Genomic DNA, 18,613 nt, shown 5'->3' with positions numbered 1-18,613 from the left:
CTGCAAATTACATATCTCTTCTTCCAAACCTTCAGCCTTCAGTTTCAAATTTGGGCACAAATGCTTGGACTCCATGTTTAAAAATTAATCACATAGAGGACTGCAGACCTCAGAGCACATCTCCACTTTCAGTAACCAACTGAATTAATAAATATAGAATCATAGAATCATTAGGGTTGGAAAAAACCTGCAAGATCATCAAGTCCGACTTTTAAATTCGTTAATTACTGCCACCAAACTGCTAGAGAATCATAGATTATGCAGATCTTTAAGTATGGCATGCATCAATAGTACTTTCAATATTTCCTGCCATTAGAAGGAGAAACTACTGAGTCATTCTCACAGGGTTGGATTTTGAACTGCTGCTGGTGTCTTGTTTTAGAACACTTATCTTCCCTAGAAAATACTAATTCACATACTGATCACAAAATATTATTGCACCATGAAGAAATGTCTCTTTAAAAAAAAAATCCACCAAGAAATTTTTTTTCATAGTTAAAAGCTGGACAGATGAGAACGAGAACACATTGCTCTACATCCTGGAAGAGATACAGACCACAAATACAAGTCAAACATAAAAAACCCCGTAATAATAACAACCCTTCAGTATTGACATACACTGTTCCCTGCTCCCCTTTCCAGAACATTGAACAGATCCCAAGAGGGAGCATCTTTGGGTTGTTCCAAGCAAGCAGCTGGCTCTGGTGATGAACAAACAGGCTCTGGGCAGGTTAGAACTGCTGGCACAATTTAACTCTTGCATAAAGAGAACAACAGAGATGACACATACAGGTGTTGGAACCAGGCAGCACTCTGGGAAGGGATTCTGGAAAGCTGGGGTGGAGAGAGGGGGAGAGAGGAACGCAGTTTGGGCTGCTGGGGGAGAGACCTGATGCTGAAAACACACAAAGCAGAAAATGCAATGACCCAAAAGAAGTGTGTAGCTGGTAATTTGAGTATGAAAGCCTAAAGTCTGTGAAAAGGAGGAAAAGGTGAAGCAACTGGCCTTCCAATTCTCTGTGCACTACTAAATTCCCAAGATCAGATCCAATCCCACAGAACACACTGAAGGAGCAGGTCACTGCTCCTTCTGTTCTGACATGGGCTGCTGGTGGAAACTTGTAACCTGCCTCCTGGAACCTTTGGCCTTGGAAGGGCAGGGTTACACCTGGCGCTTTCTAGGACAGGGAAAGTGCAGGTGGTTGGTTACAGTAAGGGAAGCTTCCCACTCTTCATCCCTCAGGACACAGCCCAGGTGCAAGGCTCTGTTCTTTAAACAGGGCAGATTTGTGTCCATGTACATTCAACAGAGTTTAGGAAAATCATGTCGCTGTTCCTGCCACAGGAGGGAGCAAATAAACAAAATCAACTCTAGAAGCTCATCTTGAAGCTGCTGTTACACAGCTTGTAATTCTTTAAAAGGCATTAAACAGCTTGGGGATGGCACTGCAGGGTGTCATCTCACCTCTGGCAGCTCCTGGTCCACAGCACCTCCTTTTGAAGCAGCTAAAAACTTCTCCATATGCTCTGGATACCTTTTTTAAAAAAAGTTCCAGTAACATTTTGATCTTTTCTGTCATTCTGGGTTAGATCTCCATGTTAAAAGTAAAATATGAGCAGAATGTGTTCAGGCCTGGGAACTTACCAGTCTGGAAAGAATTCTGGAATCTGATTTTCTTTATTATATCTTATTTGCTGAAATGTCTGCATGACATCTCTCTGGGGTGAGCCAGAGTTTTTTTCTCTGGTCATTCTACCTATTTGGAAAGTTCAGTGCACAATGAATACTGAATACAGCTGTACTTCTGAAATGTATCTTGGATAACCTTATCTAAATAACTTCATTTGAAAAGTGAATGGACTTTTGTGAGGGGAACTGTCCTAGATAAAGGGATATTTTTTAACTCAGCAGCTATTTGAAAGGGAGAATTTGAACATTTATTTTATGTTCTTGTGGAGAACCACCATGTGCTTCCAAAACTAACATCTACAAATCAGCAAAGAAAAACACCAAAGAATGAGACAGCAAGAATTTAAAAGCCTTTTACATGTGAAAGGAGTCTAATACAAGAAATGTAACTTATCAAGGATGTAACTCTGGTCTTTATATTCAGTGGCTGCTTGCTTAGAAATGTTCAGGCTTATGGTGCTGGACAAAATAATAAAATGACAAACTGTATTTTCCTATTGTTGAGAAAATAGTTTTTACAGAACCCTCACCAGCATTTTGAACTGTAATAACACGAACTATATTAATATGCACAACAACAAATTTTGGCTGTTAAATATATGCTAACTTTTTTCTGGTGCACTCAACTGGCTTTTGGGAAGTTCTGCTCTGTTCACTAAGGATAAGACTTGCTTTCTGCCTGAGAGGCAGTTCCTTAAGTTTCCAACTTCCAGGAATATGCTGTGCTCACATATAGAAAGGAGAGAAACAGCTCTTCTAAATAACTTCCTAACAGCAGTGGGATGGCCTGGAGCACTAGGAAAGGTACAAGAGTGCGGTTTTGTCAAACAAAAAACAGAGATAGCTTCTTTGTCCCAGTGGGAATAAATTTTCCCAGTTTCTGCAGTCATTTCAATTTGCACTGATGCAGCAGCCTCGCAGGGGTCACGGCTGGGATTTCTGGGTGACAACTGGTGCCTCTACTCCCTGGCAAGGGACTCCTCTCATCGTGGCGCTACGAGGCTTCTCCCCCAGCAGAGAGAAGTGCAGCACTTGTTCGCTATCGGAGTTCAGGACGGCTCCCTCAGGGCCCGACTTCAAGTCTCCAGGAGAAAGTGGGAACCTTTCCAGGGACTTCCACGCACTTTTCGTCAGGCCCTGGCCGATCCACGCGCAGCGTTCCCACGGCGCAGCGACAGCTTAGCTCCCCGCGTCCCTTCCCACCTGGACCCCCTGGAAGCCCTTAACCCTCTCCTGCACCCTGCCCTCCTTCACAGCACATCCGACCCACGCTCTCCCCGGGGTGCAGGCCCGGGACACGGCCCGAGAGAAGAAATACGGAGCACGGAGCCCGCCGGGAATACGCAGCTCCTGGCGCCGCTCCGGGCGGGGAGCGCGGGATCCAGCGGCCCCTGTCCGGGATGGTGGGGTACGGCGGGATGCCTCGGTGCATGCGGGGGGCTGGCAGCCCCTGCCAGCCCCCTGCCCGGGGGTGCCCGACCCCCGCCCAGCCCCTCGGCGCCCCGCAGCCCCCGCAGCCGCCGGTCGGTGCCCGCCCCGTACCTGAGAAGTCGGCGAGCGCCGCGACCTCCGCGCCGCAGACGAGGACCAGGCAGGAGAGGAGGCGGAGGAGCCGCCCGGGCTCTACCTGAGCGCGGCGTGGCAGCTGCCCCGCACCCCCGTACCTCATGGTGCGGGAGCGGGCGGCGCGGGGCGGGGGGGCAGCCCCGCAGACTCACATGGCGGGGGCCGGTCCTGGCTGGCGGCGCGGCCCCCCCGGCCCGCCGGGCGCCCTCGGGGCTGCCCCGACCCGCGGGAGGAGGAGGAGAAGGAGGAGGAGGAGGAGGATGGTGAGGGCGGAGCGGCCCTGCCCGCGGGAGCGGGTCCGGCCGGGACGCGGGGGCGGCGGGGAAGGGACGCGGGATCCCGGCGGTGCCGCGCCTGGCACTGCCCTGGGCGCGCATCGTGCGGCCGGGCTGACTCAGACCCGGGGCACCTCGCCCGCCCTCTCCCGGCTCTCCCCACCCCTCTCCGGGCAGTTCGCGGTCCCGGCGCCTCCCTCCTGGCCCAGCGGCTCTATTTCGCCTTCTCAACCCCCCTCATTCGTGGTCGGTAGTGGCTGGACGACTGTCACAGATTACACACACAGCCCGACACAGCATACTTCCCTGCTTGTATTTTTCCCAAGACAGGTGCAAGGTGCTCCCCGTCACTCCCTGTGTCCCGCAGCGCACCTTCCCTGCTTCAGACCTCGTCTCCCCTCATGCCAGACCCTGCCAGGTTTGATGCTCCAGCCCAGCTCCCGCCCTTACACCTTGGCTCACCTGTCTCCGGGGGAACCCAGCTGATAACTATGCCTTGCAGGATCTCTGGACGAGGGATTTCAGTGAGCAAACAGCCACTGCCTCTTCCATGTTGCAAAAGAACTTCCCCTTTCTCAGTTTCCTCACGTTGTTGCCTGACACCACCTTAGCCAGTAGCTTTACGACTTGAGTTGTTCAGCGTAGCTGACTTCTAAATGTGTAGGCTTGGCTTAAAGTTTTCACTGGAAAGTGAGAAAACATCTTGAAATTACTTTGAGAGAGTTCAAGTTGTTCCCTGAAATCTTTTGTGAGAGTGAAAAGTAAACCAGTGGGAAGTTCAAACAAATTGTCATGACAACCTGCTAAGCCACCTTCAAATATAATTTGGAGCTCCTTTTAAAGGTATGAGAGACTAAAGGGAATAAATCAGGACACTCATTTCCCAGTTCCTGTAAGAGCTGCCCTCGGAAAGGGGAGCCTAGAACCAGCACTGGAAATGGGTCATGAAAGCATCCTCTGCCCTGGGGCTGTGGTGGGGTATAAAACTAGTAGACAAGAACACCCAGCTGTTTACATCCTGCCATGCATGTTCACACACCTTTCTCCTGAAAAAAAACCAAAAAAAATGAGTGAGTGGGTGAGAGATGATGGAACCAAACTAATTCTGTTAAATCCGTTCCTCTCCTCCTGTTCCAACTGAAGTTGGATCACATCCAGATTTGAATTTCCAAACTGGCACCTCTTTCTGGAGGTTACACTGAACTTTGACCAACTTGATCTTCGTGTTTGAATCTGAATCCACTTTTGTTCCTCACCCTCTACCTCTTCACACACAGAAAAACAACTGGGTAACACAGTTATGCTTCCTTGGGCAGATAAAAGCAAACCAGGTTTCACATGAACCTGTCTGAGGTCAGGGACATTCCATCAAGCTTTACTGAACTCAGATAAATGGGATCAAAGGTGCGAAAATAACGGCATAAAACGGCTCTGAAGCATCTGCAACTGCAAACACAGATGGGAAGAGGGAACAGTAGCTCTGCCAGGTGAGGCTTTTCCTCCTGGCTGCTTCAGATAAGGACAGTGTTTGCCTCTGAACTGAACCCGTTACCCTCTGCCTTCCAACTGTGGTATTGGAAGGAGACTTGCAGGAGCCTCCAGCTACTCCTCTCATGTTGCCCCTTGGTCTTTTCATACCTGGTCATCCAACCTGACGCTTCCTGTGCTTGCTGTCTCAGGTCAGTCCCATCGAAGGCAGAAATGAACGCCAGGGGAATAACTAGCACAGATTTTTACCCCACCAAAGAAAGCATTGGGGGGCCATACCTGGAGATTCTAGAAAGGTGTTTAGATGATTAGGGTGAACTTATCTGTCTACCCCAACTTCCTACTTGCCATAACTTCATGTCTACCATAATTTCAGGTTCTCTGGAATGCAGATGTCAACGATGGCAACTCAGTCCACTGTGAGTGACTCTGAGTACACAATGGATCTGTGAAAAGTACACAATCAATGCAGAAGAATATATAAAATGTCAAAAATCACTGGGAAATATCCTGTACTCCTGCTTGAAAGGCTTTAGATCCATCAGGACTGTTGCCTAATGCAAACTTGTGAATCTTCTCTTCCCACTGAATTGCTTCTTCTAGCCCGGTGGTGCTATAAGGAAAGGACCATCCCATGGTGCAGGAATGAGCCTGGTATGCTTTTGGCACTGTGTAGGTATAACCCAAAGGCAAAGGCAGTTTCCAAGTGGAATGATTGAACTGGGAGAGGTTCAAAATGTAGGTAACCTCCAGGGAGGTGAAGCAGTGAGGGTTGAATAACAACACAAGAGGCAGCTGAGTGCTCCTGTGTGTAGATATCTGCCTTTCAGGGAAGCCTTCCTGTGGAGGACAGCAACTGATGGACACTGTGGCTGATAGGAATTGAAGCTTTCAGTAAAATGGCATTGACATTTATATATATATATATATATATGTGTATATGTATCTATATCTATACATATATATCTCCCTCTGAATGGGGGCTACTTTGCTATTCGACATTAACCTAAAGTCTGTAATATTTTTGGTAATTCCTGCTATTCCCTGCTATGGGTAGTGCTTAAATAGTAAACTTAGAGATGGCCATGTAAAACACAACGCAGGAAGGGAGAAAGTATTTATCCTGATGTGCAGAATGTGCCTCTCTGCCATAGCCTTGAAAGCACCTTTACAAGCAGGCAGTGCTCAGTAGTTGGAAGACAATATAACTAATCCAGACATGTTCAGCATGTAGAATCTCTCAGCCTTGGCATTTCTTCATTAGCAACAGGAGTTAGATTCCGTTTTTTTTTTTCCCCCGAAGAAAAAAATCATATGAAAGTCCTTAAGTTAGAATCCAGGCTAGATAACGTCTGCTTCACAGTTTCTCTCTTTTGAACTTGGGCCGAAAAGAAACCATTTCACAGTGTCAAAAATGCAGGAATTGTGTTTGTTGCATGAAAGCTTTGCAAGAGCAAAGCCAAAATCTGAGCACTTAATTCCCCCCGCCCCATACTATTCATTTTTCCCTGAACTTCAGCCAAACTTCCAATTTGAAACTCATATCATGGCTTAGTGTATGGAAATTCCAATAAAATGAGTGCTGTCAGTTAGGAAGTAAACAATGTGAAATAATAAAAGTTACAGTTAGTTGGACTAAAATTTTCTATTAGTGAAAAAAAATCACAAGATCTATAGCACAGTAACAAAAGTTGTCAGAATTATATAATCAAAGAAATACTTTTACACACACACACATATACATATATATACTTCTCCCCATTATACCTCCTACTGCTTTTTCTTCTCCTTTTCTCCCCAGTATTTTTTTGGGGAGATGACATAAGTAACTTTCATTCTCTTCTCCCAGAATAAAGTTTGCAAGAAGCTCACTAATCTTCTCTTTGGCTTTTGTGGGTAAACAAAAAAATAAAATCTAAGTACAGAATCCCAGGATTTTCCCACATTTTTAAACATTTTATATTCCAGCATTCTGACGCAGACGGAATCTACAGGACAGTTGAAAGTGCTCTGTTTCTATGGAAATCAGTGTCAGACCAGTTAAAACAAAGCACATGCAATAATCACTAAATAGCAATTATTTAAAATAACATAGCACATTTTTCACAATTCAACCTCTATTTCTATGGATACAAGAATGAAAATAGTGGTAGAGGGGCCTCTCGTATTTTTTCTAATTCTAAATGGGTTTTGGATGCTGTAAGTTCTCACAGGGTGCTACAGATTTTAAGTTCTAACAAGATGTTCAAGTGTGCAGTAATTTGAACTTGAGAGGACCAATTCTGTAAGCCCCAGTGAGGAAACATTCTCATGCATCCAAGTAGAAGTTTGAGTGAATACAGAGTATAGTACTTCAACCAGCAAGTTTAGAAGGAGGGGAAATATTTGCTGTTTTCTGCCATTTTTTGACTTGCTTCAGAGAGAGCAAAGTTAGCTAACAAGTACTGAGTTTTGTGGCCATGAGCTGCTTCTTGGCCAAACTAACACTGACGTCATAGAGACCCCAACCACTTCACAAAAAAGAAGTAAGATGTAACCCATGAAGCTTTTAAAACCAATCTCCTCATGTTTCATTCTGAATGAAATCTCACTCCAGTTTCCTCACCACACACAGCACAAAGGTCCCTGCTCCTCATCCTCCTGAACGCTGCCAGTTGTGCTGGCACTTCTCCTGTACACAGATTATTTTTCTAGCAGTGCACCTGGCACTTGTATAGACACGAAGTAAGAGGCATGTCCCATCTCACAGAGCTTACCTCTGGAAACAAGAGAAAACAAGACCTAAGGTGGCGGAAGAAGAATTATACCAAGAAAAAAGTCCTGGCTTTGTTGCTCGTGCCCTCTTAAAGGAATCTCTCATCACTTTCTGATATGACTCTTACCCAAAAAGGCTTTGTGTCTTGCTTCTCGGCTTAGGAAGGACATTGGGACAGAGTTGCTGGGTGGACCACAGTCTTGGAAATCAGTCTGTTTGTTTAAGTGCCTTATTATGGATTTATGAGCCTGCCTTTGACTGGTTGTTGTCACTGTTTCCCCTTGAATATGTATTAAAGCTAAGATTTTCCAAAATGACTAATGATTGTGTGCTTGACATTTAAGACAGCAGCTTTTTAAAGCCACAGAATCAATGTCAAAGCACCGAAAAAGTGGTGGCTTTTCCAGGAGCCTTGAAAAAGTCAGGACTCAAGGTCTCTCAAGTTAGGTATGCAAAGGCATGGAAAACTGGTAGTATTTCAGAAATGAATATGATTATATGTTCATCTGGCAAGAATCACAGAAGTATACTTCAATTTACTGAAAGCTGGGCAGCTCAGGAGTTACTACTTGACTCATCCACTGCTTACATCTGTTGAACATGTAGGCACAATAGAGCAGATGAACTTTGTCTGAGTCTGATGTCTCAGACTTGGTCTCCACGAATGCAGCTTGCTGAAAAACAGACTTGGAGGAGGAAAATTGTCATAGATATAATAGAAAAAGAGAAAGAAAAGGATATAGGTTTCCAAATGCACAACAGCAGAACATGTAAGTAACCTATCTTGAAGTAAAACCAACAGAGAAACCAACCCTCCCCATCCTAATTAAAGCCTCTAACAGCTACTGAGGCAGTGAGGGGAGAGAATAATTGAGCTTCAAGTTGAAACTAAAATAATTTTCACTAGCTTTTTGCAGTATTTTTTTATAGTAGATCTCCTATGAAAGATGGTGTGATGGTAGCTATCAGGTTTGTGAGTCTGACAGCTAGGACTTTTACCTTGAAAATCTCAATATAGCTACTTCAAGCCTTTGGAAAGCTATGCTAAATCAAGGGGTTTTTTTCAGTTCTATGAGCTCCAGTGTTCCTTTTCATCCCCTCAAAGCCAAAGAAACTCCCTCCTGAAAATGTTATATACTTTCCAGATTATATGCCTCCCAATTTTTGGAATTGCAAATGTGCTTGTGTATCTGCTTACCTTCAATTAAGTTTCAAGAAAACTGTAAGGTTAAAACGAAGGACTCCCATCATGAAGAACAACCCACTAATAATGTTATATGGAAGAAGTGAACATTCTGTGCCTTTACGCAGAATGTGCTATACTACGGTGAATTCCAAAGATGGCACTGCCATCTTAACAAGCAGAAAAATAGTTTGAATGTATTGAATTTAAGTATTTCTGGCAATAGGAATTACTGGCACAGCATGATGTACCTCGCAGTTTTCTAGCCATGTTCTACTAAGTTACTTTTAAAAAGCCCTTTTACCTAATATCTAGCAATTCATATTTTCGCATTTCCTTTTTTTCCCTCCAGTCTCACGTACTCCTTTTATTTAACCCTTTTGTGCCCTCTAACTTCACCTTCATACTCCACCACCTGTTCTCAAAATATCGCAGCATCCTCCATCAACATGAAAGCATTTGTTACTCCTAAACCTTTAGAGCGTCTGCGAATGTTGCCCTCTTCTGGATCACGGTGGTTTTTTTACAGTATTTTACTCGGAACAAAAAAAATATTGATCTACATAGCTGGTCTACTCTGGCCTCCAATCGGGAGGCCTGGAGACACACCATCTATAACGCTGCCGTTTCCTTTGAGAACGCCCGCAGGATCACTCTCGAGGAGAAAAGACAACGCAGAAAGAATCGTGACACCTAAGGAGTCTTTCTGCTGTGCCTTTTGCAATCGGATATGTCTATCTCGTATTGGCCTCATAAGCCACCAGCGTGCTTGTAACAAACGTGGATAGAGCCTTCCCAAAATCTTCGTTCGCGAAGCCCAGCCATGATTACTCGGAACAACCTGGTCTAGTGGAAGGCGTCCCTGCCCACGGCAGGGGCGTGGAACTGGATGAGCTTTAAGGTCCCTCCCAACCCAGACCACTCCACGATAACTATTTTTAACTCTTTTTGCCACCTCGGGCACTGACTGTTCTGACAGTCCCCGCTCAGAGCGGCTCAGCCGCGCCGGGCAGCAGCAGCCGTCGGTCCCCTCCGCCTGAGGGCGGGACAGCGCGGCCCGCACCGCCCCCGGCCCGCACCGCCCCGGCCAGCGCTCCGCCCGCCCCTTCCTGCGGGCCGGCGGCGGTTCCGGGGCGGTGCTGGCCGGGCTCGGGGACCGCATGGCGGGGAAGCGGAGCGGGCAGCCCGTGGCCGGCCCGCCTGCGGCCAAGCGCGCCTGTGACCCGCGGGACGATGAGTTCAATGGTGCCCGCTTCAAGGCGCTGCTGCGGGACCCCGCGGCCGCCGCCAGCGGTGAGCGGGGTCTGCCCGGGCGGGGGAAGGCGGGCGGGAGCGGCTCCGCGGGGCTGCTGCGGTGCCAGAGGGAGCTGGCGGGGATGGCAGTGACGGTGGTGGCGGTGACGGTGGTGACGGTGGGGGTGCCCCGGACATGTGCCGGCCCAGAGCGGGTCCCACGCGTGGCGGTGGCTCCCCGGGTGACGCTCCGGCTCTGCAGGGCTGGAGACCTTCGTGTCCGTGGCCAAGACGCTGCCGTCGGCCGAGGTGTACGATGTCGTGGAGGGATACGTGAAAATCTCCATGGAATGCGCTGAGATATTCAAGCTTCTGGACGGAGAAAGGAGACCTGAAAGCGAAGTAAGCTGGGCGGGGGGGTGTTGCAGTTTAGTGGCTGGCAGCTGCGTCCCGACCTGGAGAGGAACCAAGAGAAGGTCCCCCGGGCAGTGGTCACGGCCCCAAACCTGCCCTGAGATCAAGGAGCGTTTGGACAACGCTCTCAGGAGACAGGGTGGGATTGTTGAGGTGTCCTGTGCAGGGCCAGGGGTTAGACTGGATGATCCTTGTGGGTCTTTTCAAGCTCAGGATATTCTGTGGTTCTGTGGGTAAATGCTTTGTGGTGTAAATAAAGCCCTTATAGTTTACTATGGTTTTGGTTTGGCTTTTTTCTGAAAGTCACAGTGGCAGAAGCACTTATCAAGTGGGAAATACCATTTTCAGTTCCAAGATGTTCCTGGGTTTAATGATATGCACAACCAAATAGTCTTGTCCAAATCAAGCTGTTAAGGTTTTTTAAACGTTATCAAAAGACCTTTTGTGAAATAAGGGGATCAATAGAAGCAGTTAAGAAAGCATAACAAAAGTAGTCCAGTGAAAGTAATTGTTTTTAGACATCTAGACATCTCCCTGGTACATCAGTATTTCTAGGAAGCCACTGGTAAAGTTGACCTCATTTTTCTCCTCTCAGCTGGACACAATTTTTCCTCATCAGAATATGGCAAATAAACAAAGAATCAAATAACTCTCTTCACTGTGAATGCTGGGGCAGCATTGCTAACTTAAATCTTTTTACAACATAGAGTTGGTGTTCTTTTTAACCATCAGTTGCCAATCTTTGCCTTAAATTATTATTTTTGTCTGTGTAATGACAACCTGTGTCATGTTCAGTGACACACTTTCCTCAAGATCCTTTTACTAATCAGGGCTAATGTATGTAGTCAGCACAGTCACAATGCTGTGTGGACTCTGAATTCTTCTAGAAGGAGTTAGTTGCAAGACTGGAGCAGCTCGGATGGTTTTCTCCAGCATGTTTCATCGCTCTGTTGTGCACTTCCTGGCAGTTGTCTCTTAAAACATTCGTTCCTTGAAGCTTCGTGTTCTCAGAACTAGTCTTTTCAAAGAGGAATTCTAAATTTGGAAGAGAATTCAGAAGTTAATGTCACCTTCGTATGTGGAAGCTTTCCTCATGCAGTGGAATTACTCTTTTTATTAATGGTGGTTATTAATGTTTGCTCAGATAATAATTTCAAGTCATACCTGATATTGGCAGATATTAACATACTTCTTTATCCTGCAGATGCTGTTAATCTTTCAAGCTCTAGAAGCCATTTTACTGAGGACAGCCAGTGACCTCTCCCATTTTTCTGTTGTGGGAATGAACATTGTCAAAAAGTTGATTCATTCATACATGAAACTGGTCTATGCTGCTTTGTATTCCGAAAATCACAGGTAAGTCTTCTCAGTGCTGTTGTGGAGAATCTCTGTTTGTTGACCCTGAGGGGATGTCTGGATCTTGCATATGTACAAGATGTTGCAAAATTCAACTTGACTTACTGCTAATCACCCATCTTTATTAAATGATCCTGTCCATGTCATAAAGTAATTGCCTGTGGAAGTCTTTTCAAGGTGGAAGCTCTGATACAACAAACAGTCTGATGCTATAGGATACTTCCCTGAGGCTAAAGTTTTCATTGATTGGGCCTGTCCTAGTGAAAGCTGAAGCAGGTAGACATGGCCATCCTGAGTCCTTTTATTTTAATGCTACTTGGTTTGTGGGGTGAAACATCCTGAGGGGAACAGGCTTTCTTGTGGTTCACAGAGGCTGAACAGTATGTCTTGTGATGGCAAAAAGAGTTGCTAATGAGTGGTTTATTTTCCTATGTTTTTGGAGTCAGATTTCCATGTTTATAATAGAATTTTTTTCTTTCAGACTGGCTTTTGCTCTGTAACTTTTCCCATCTGTTAAATCTGAAGTCATCTTAGGTCATTTGAAGTATTCCTGTGTTATCTCTTCCAGTCTAAACAACAATTTCTCATGCCCAGTGGGCAGGGCAGAAGAAGTTCTGAGTGTCAGAGATGTTTTAATACAAACCTGGGAGGAAGGGGAAGGGAGAGAAAAAAGTAGAGACTGCAAATGGCTTGTCCAAGGCCAAGGACTTATCTTTTGGTCTTTGGGCAGGCCAGAATTGGAAAAGCATTCTCTGATTTTCAATTCACAGACACAGCTTCCTGCACCGCTCATTTGATCTCATTGCAGCGTTTTAGCTGTACATAGAACCTGAAATATGGGTGGATAGGTGTACTGTAAATAAATTTTGAAGCTATGCAAGATCTGCTCTTCTCATTCAGCATTTAAAGGTTCCAGCTTCTGGAACAATCCTAGAACCTGCACAGAGGAGGGTGCAGATTTCTGAATGGTATATGCTCTGCATTTTCTGTGCTGCCTCTTTGATGTGCAGATGGATTTAATCTTTTGTGGTGGTATGTCTAGGTGGGATCTCTGTTTTAGTCGTGTGGCTTTTCTACTGATTGTCCATGACAGAAACATGATGGACAGATTCCAAACCCCTTTATGGGTTGTGGCTGTTCAAGTGATGGAGGTCTGCAGGCTTGTACCCAGTGGCCTGGTCATTCCCACTGAAATAAATTGCAAACTCCTGTGAGTTTGGGAGTTCATAGAAGGACCTTTAAGCATCATCTAGTCCAACTCCCCTGCAATGAGCATGGACATCTTCAAGTTTTTAATTTTGGTACTTTCTTCCTTTTAACCTACTTTATAGAGGGAATATCCACCTCAGATTATAGTTTAATTTTTGGAAAGAATGTAAATAGGCATTCCCTTCTTCCTTCTTTCCTCTCCCCTCCTTCCTGGTTGCCATTATCACTGTCTAAAAAAATTGATTTTGGTTGGTTTAACTTCTTTTCTGTTTTAATCTGTTGATTTCATCATCCTGGAAATAACCTGCAGATTTTCCTCTGCATTTTTTTTAGGCTGAGCCGAGGGTGCCTCACGCTGCTGTCAGCAATGGTGGCCCAGGGCCCGGATTCAGCAAGGGATGTGTATAGCCATTTTGATTTCAATAACAAATATCTGCCTGGACTGCTGAAAAAAAGATCTAATAAGGTAAATTAAGATACTGTGTGCCATGGGATATGCCCAGTACTAGCACAGAGGAACTGCTTTTGAAAATATAGGCAAGAGTTTTAAATAATCTCTTGCTGGAAATCCATAAGGAGAATATGCAAGTGAGTAGGAAAAGTTACTTTTCTTTTTCAGAGGAAACTATTTTTTGTTTCCTCTCCATTTGCTAAAAATAGTCAGGATTGACCCAAAACAGTGTTTTAGAAGAAGAACATTTTTGTGTCATTCCAAATATAAGTGTATAATAAATCCAGTATTATTTTCTGGATATTAAGGTGACTTCTAGAGTGAATGTGTACATGTGTGTTCAGTTTTTGTGCCATCTGTGGTGACAAATCCGAGTGTTTTTATATAAGCAATCAAGTAGAAAGGAAAAAAAACCAAATACATCTCTTTTTCCTGCAACCACCTTTTATAATTTTGGGACTATGAGATTCCATGGGTTTTGACCTTACTGCAGAAGTTATCTGCAGGAGTACCTCCACACCTTACTTTTAAATGCTTGGGTTTGGTCTTTTGAGCACAAGCTTATTAGATATGCAAGTAATGTACGAGGCAAAAAGTGTCCAAAACCAGATTAAAGGTCTTAACTTGTACATGGCCTTCAGTGAAATTATGTCACAACTGGCTGTTGGAGGTGAGTTTTCACTATAAAAATATCAGGCCCAAACCTTACAGCAAAATCTTATTTCTTTCACTCTTTTCATCATTCACTCATTTCTTCTTTCAACCCTTTCATGAGTGTCTGTCACATTATGTTTTGCCTACTCAGTACCTTCTTTCAGACAATTTTACATGCAACTTAATTTTGCACGTTAAGTTTAGAAAAATAATAAATCAGGGAGAGAGACTCTATCATGGAATGTAGTGATAGGATGACAGGTAACTATTTTTAATTGAAAGAGAGTAGATTTAAATTAGATATTAGGGAGGAATCCTTTCCTGTGAGAATTGTGAAGCCCTGGTTGCCCAGAGAAGCCGTGGCTGCCCCATCCCTGGAAGTGTTCAAGGCCAAGTTGGACAGGGCTTGGAGCAACGTGGTCTAGTGGAAGGTCTCCCTGGCCATGTTAGGGGGTGGAATGAGAGGATCTCTGAGTTCCTTGCCAACCCAAACCCTTCAGGTACTCTGTGTTTGTATGCTTTTACAGACAAAGGCTTCCACTGTGCCTGAATTTGTAGTTTTATAACATATCAGCCCTTTACTTAAGGGTGTTTTGAGAACTGACCGAGCGGTGCAGAAGTGAGGGTGCTCAGTGATGCAGTGTGTGTAAGGTTTGGCATGAAACTGCTGTTCATATATGATTTTTCTGTTAATTTATGGCCTGTCTTACATATTGAGAATTGAAAAGTCTGTGAAGTAGTACACTTTTCCTTCTTATGTTAAAGCGATCTGCTAATGCAAGAAGCTTTCTAGCTAAATATACTGTGGATATATTGCAAATAAATGTATGTGTATGGCTATTATGTTTATAATTGTTGAATTTATGTGTTTATAGTGCTTCTCAGGATAATCAACAGTTGCAGTATTTAGTTTTGTGGTTAAGTACAATCTCTGTGCTGAGAGTATCTTGTATTTCTAGGGGAGAACTGACGTCCGCATGGCCTATATTCAGTTTGCTCTCTCCTTTTTAATTGCTGGTGACAATGCAGTCTTGACACAGGTGCTGGAATTAAAAGGTACTTTGTAATTGCTTATTGTTTTTGTGTTTTTAAGGCAGAGTCTTTTATAGAGGATAATAGATATGATCTAATAAAAAATGTGAACCACTTAGCACTAATAACGTGAAAAATATATATTTTTAATCTTATTACCTGAAAAACTTTAAACTTCTTTGGTATTCTAATGAGTGCTTCTTCTGCTTGAGAACAATATGCTGTCTGCTAAAACTTTGCAAAAATAGAAAGTCTGTGGTGACACAGATGAAAAAGAGTAAATGTTTTGAGGTCATGGAGTCAATAAGCAGAAAAAAACTCCATGGCCTGCAGCCTTGCTCATAAGACAGTAACAGTGGATATGTTACATTAAAATTTTTTTAAATAGTGTTAAAGACTGTGTGTACTTCAGTTTCCTTTCTCATGTGAATTGTGACCCTAGGTAAGGTTATGAAAGAATTCAGTAGGGGTCTAAAAATACTGTTAATAAAAATGTCATTAAGTCGTTACTGGCAGAAGTTCATTTCTCCTACTTGAGAGATTGAGAACTGGTCATAATTATTTATTTCTCTTGTTCCTGCTACCCTGACAGTTGTTCATTCTTTCAGGCCAGGGAATGGCAGTGCATACCTAGACCCAGTCAGCACAGCTGGCTTTCCTTCCCCTGCCAGAGCCCCAAGTTCTCTAGGAACTGAAGGTGTCTAACTTTGGGATGCATAGGGCAGCCAAAGGATGATGCATGTGGTTGGAGATGGAACGTCCAAATGTTTGAGAATCACTCAGGAAAACAATTGCAAGTCAAGTAAATAGCAGTTTACACAAATTTAAATACTGCATAGCACTTTGAGACCAAAAATATATTTGAAGTTGACAGATGCTGTAGCAAGAAGTGTTAATCAGCAAGTTGGCAAATTAGCTAGTTAGGGTGAGAGTAGGTTTGGCAGCATCCTTTGCTCATCACTATAGGTATGGGCACATCATCCTTCTGAACTCTGCTTGCAGCCTTTTGGTTCATCCTGAAATATAACTGCAAGGTAAATAATATGGCATTGAAGAGAAATGGATATGAATTCCCTGAAGCATTTTTTATGAAAAGAGCTTTCACATTTTCACCTAATATTTGAAATGTCTTCTTAGATTTCATTCCAGGTATTTTTCGCTCTGAAATAAAGGAAGACAGAGTTTCTACTGTAAATCTTCTACTCTCCACACTGAGAACTAAGGTATAATATACCCTCAAAATTGTGTTGTCTCATGTTTTCTGTTTTCTTTGCTGCTGGAAACAGTTCTGCAGTGATTTCTCACAAAATGTTCAGCTCTTTATTAAGATGTCATTGTTCTGCAGCTACAAGTTTGTAAGTGTGTCTGTTACTGATCATATTTGTTGGAGATTGGTAGCATGGCCATATTGCTGTTTTGGGACTGAAGCTTGTTCTGCTTTTCCAATGCCTTCTTTTAAAGGAAGTCATTGCAATAGCTTATGCTTGGATGCTGATTTCACCTCATCTTCAGTGTGTGATGCCCAACAGATTCTCGTGGTTTTGTGGGTTGCAACTGCCAGCAAGACTGGTCCTTCAGTTAATGTGTTTCCTGCCAAAATCGGGAGGTCAGCTAGATCTGAGTGGGTTCTTTAGCTCTAAGCTAGGTAACGATGTACACTTGTCTTTTCAGGAGAAAAAGCATTTTGTGTGCTGTCAGTACAGGAACTGTCCAGGAGCTGTCTGGTTGCAGTTGAAGGGTGTGTGGTACTGTTCCCCTGCCAGTCTTGCAGGGCTCTGTTGGAGCCACATCCTGTGGTCCTGGTTAGGTGGTCTTTGGACTTGCTTACTGCTGGGATTACGGGAGATAAGTTTGGTCAAAGGTGTTTCTTTGTGGAGTAGAGGAAAAGGGAAGTCTTGTAATCAGAGAATTTGTTGTGAAAAAGAGAGGGTACATTCCACCTGCTGCCAGAAAGTACTGCTGGAAAGGTAAATGCTTCCCTTTGACGGTGGTTTTTTTGATTCTTTCATGGCAGACAGAAATTCCTTTGTGCTATAACAAGGTTGAGACAGAAAACTGGAAAGCGGGAATTGCTGAAAGGTGTGAGAGTTGGGTTAGTTGTGGCTGCCTTTCCTGTTCTCTGTCACTTACCTTCTGAGCATGGTCCTGCCTCTTCCCTGTGAGGCACCAGCTTGTTGCTGCTGTAGGAATGGCAACTGCACCTAAAATGTATTTTATTTCTATAAAAATGTTTTTAGAAATGTTTTTAGTTCCAGTATCTATGATTTTTGAATCTCAGTTTTGAACTGCTGTAACAATGTTGCACAAGCTATTGTATGGCCAATTGAGAAAATGAAGGAAAAATAGTTTCAAATTTAGAGTGTAACCATAAGAACCTGCCTCATACTCAGGTTTTCACAACTGGCAAATTAAAGAGAAAAATGTTCTTTCATTTTGCTATTGCAATAACAGGGAAAAAAAGGGAGAATAAAAAAGCTACCATTTAAATGTAAAATAAACCTCCTTGCAGCTTTGTTTTCTAAGTGAAGCTTTTCTTGTGTGGGAATCATACATCATGTGCTGTTACATCATTGGTGAGCCCCAACACACACTATGACTCCTTCAGTTGAGCAAGGAAAGTGAGAATTAAAACACTGCCAAGAATAAAACGCAGCAGAAGAACTTTTGGGAACTTCCTCCACTGTGTTTTCTCTTTTATTCAAACTTTATTTGTAGCAGGCTTTACCATCTCTACCAGCACGTTTGGATGATATTAGTCTGTGGGTGTAGTATTCTAAAGGTGTTCTGTGCTTGTTAGTTGAACTTGAAAGTCTGTTCTGTCTGGCATGTGCAGGGTTTGCAGAGGCTGGGGTAGAGTCAAGGTGGAATAGGAGTGTGAGAGAAGTGTTGACAGAATTAGAAGCAAAACTAGAACCTTTTGTCAGCTCTAGTGAGGAGAGCCAGCTGTGTGTGTATTAGAAGAATGAAGCCTGTTGCTAGTTTACCATTACTTTGTGATAACTTGCAAAAAATAGAAGAGTTGTTAAGTTTTTCTCATCATTTTCAGGTCGTTCAAAATAAAAATATCACCAAAACCCAGAAGGTTCGCTTTTTTACTGCAGAAGTGTTGATCCACATTGCTTCGCTTTACCGGTGGAATGGGATTACTGATGTCAGCCCTGGGGATTCAGAGGTCTGGTCATTTATTTCTTTGTTACTCTTAGTCCTTGTGCTGCCTTTTGTTTTTCCCCCTTCCTGCAGGTCACAGGTTTTGGAACAGCTCCCAGTTGCTCTGAACCTTGATGAAGGTTGATGATGGCAACTCAAG

General features: G+C 43.9%; 2 protein-coding genes across 6 annotated transcripts in view; one reads left to right on the top strand and one right to left on the bottom strand.

Annotated features, from left to right (window-relative positions):
* The window catches only part of EVA1C (eva-1 homolog C), a 38,933-nt gene extending 34,817 nt beyond the window's left edge, over nucleotides 1-4,116 (bottom strand). For 2 of the 5 annotated variants that reach the window (XM_064644081.1, XM_064644083.1), the window contains exon 1: nucleotides 3,233-3,648. In XM_064644081.1, the coding sequence (XP_064500151.1) occupies nucleotides 3,233-3,633 (401 nt within the window). In that variant the 5' untranslated portion in view covers nucleotides 3,634-3,648. Of the gene's footprint in view, nucleotides 1-3,232; nucleotides 3,650-3,993 lie in introns of those variants that run through there. The other 3 variants (XM_064644085.1, XM_064644084.1, XM_064644082.1) reach the window with 3 other exon arrangements.
* Nucleotides 4,117-10,092: 5,976 nt separating this feature from the next.
* The window catches only part of URB1 (URB1 ribosome biogenesis homolog), a 52,270-nt gene continuing 43,749 nt past the window's right edge, over nucleotides 10,093-18,613 (top strand). Inside the window, exons 1-7 of the mRNA XM_064644044.1 lie at nucleotides 10,093-10,250; nucleotides 10,453-10,592; nucleotides 11,809-11,960; nucleotides 13,503-13,635; nucleotides 15,234-15,330; nucleotides 16,444-16,529; nucleotides 18,353-18,478. Of these exons, the coding sequence (XP_064500114.1) occupies nucleotides 10,118-10,250; nucleotides 10,453-10,592; nucleotides 11,809-11,960; nucleotides 13,503-13,635; nucleotides 15,234-15,330; nucleotides 16,444-16,529; nucleotides 18,353-18,478 (867 nt within the window). The 5' untranslated portion in view covers nucleotides 10,093-10,117. The remainder of the gene's footprint in view (nucleotides 10,251-10,452; nucleotides 10,593-11,808; nucleotides 11,961-13,502; nucleotides 13,636-15,233; nucleotides 15,331-16,443; nucleotides 16,530-18,352; nucleotides 18,479-18,613) is intronic.

Source organism: Pseudopipra pipra, chromosome 2 (genome assembly GCF_036250125.1).
Source record: "Pseudopipra pipra isolate bDixPip1 chromosome 2, bDixPip1.hap1, whole genome shotgun sequence".
Classification (NCBI taxonomy): domain Eukaryota; kingdom Metazoa; phylum Chordata; class Aves; order Passeriformes; family Pipridae; genus Pseudopipra; species Pseudopipra pipra.
The sequence above is the reverse complement of the archived record's forward strand: the minus strand, read 5'-3'. Positions and strand labels throughout refer to the sequence as shown.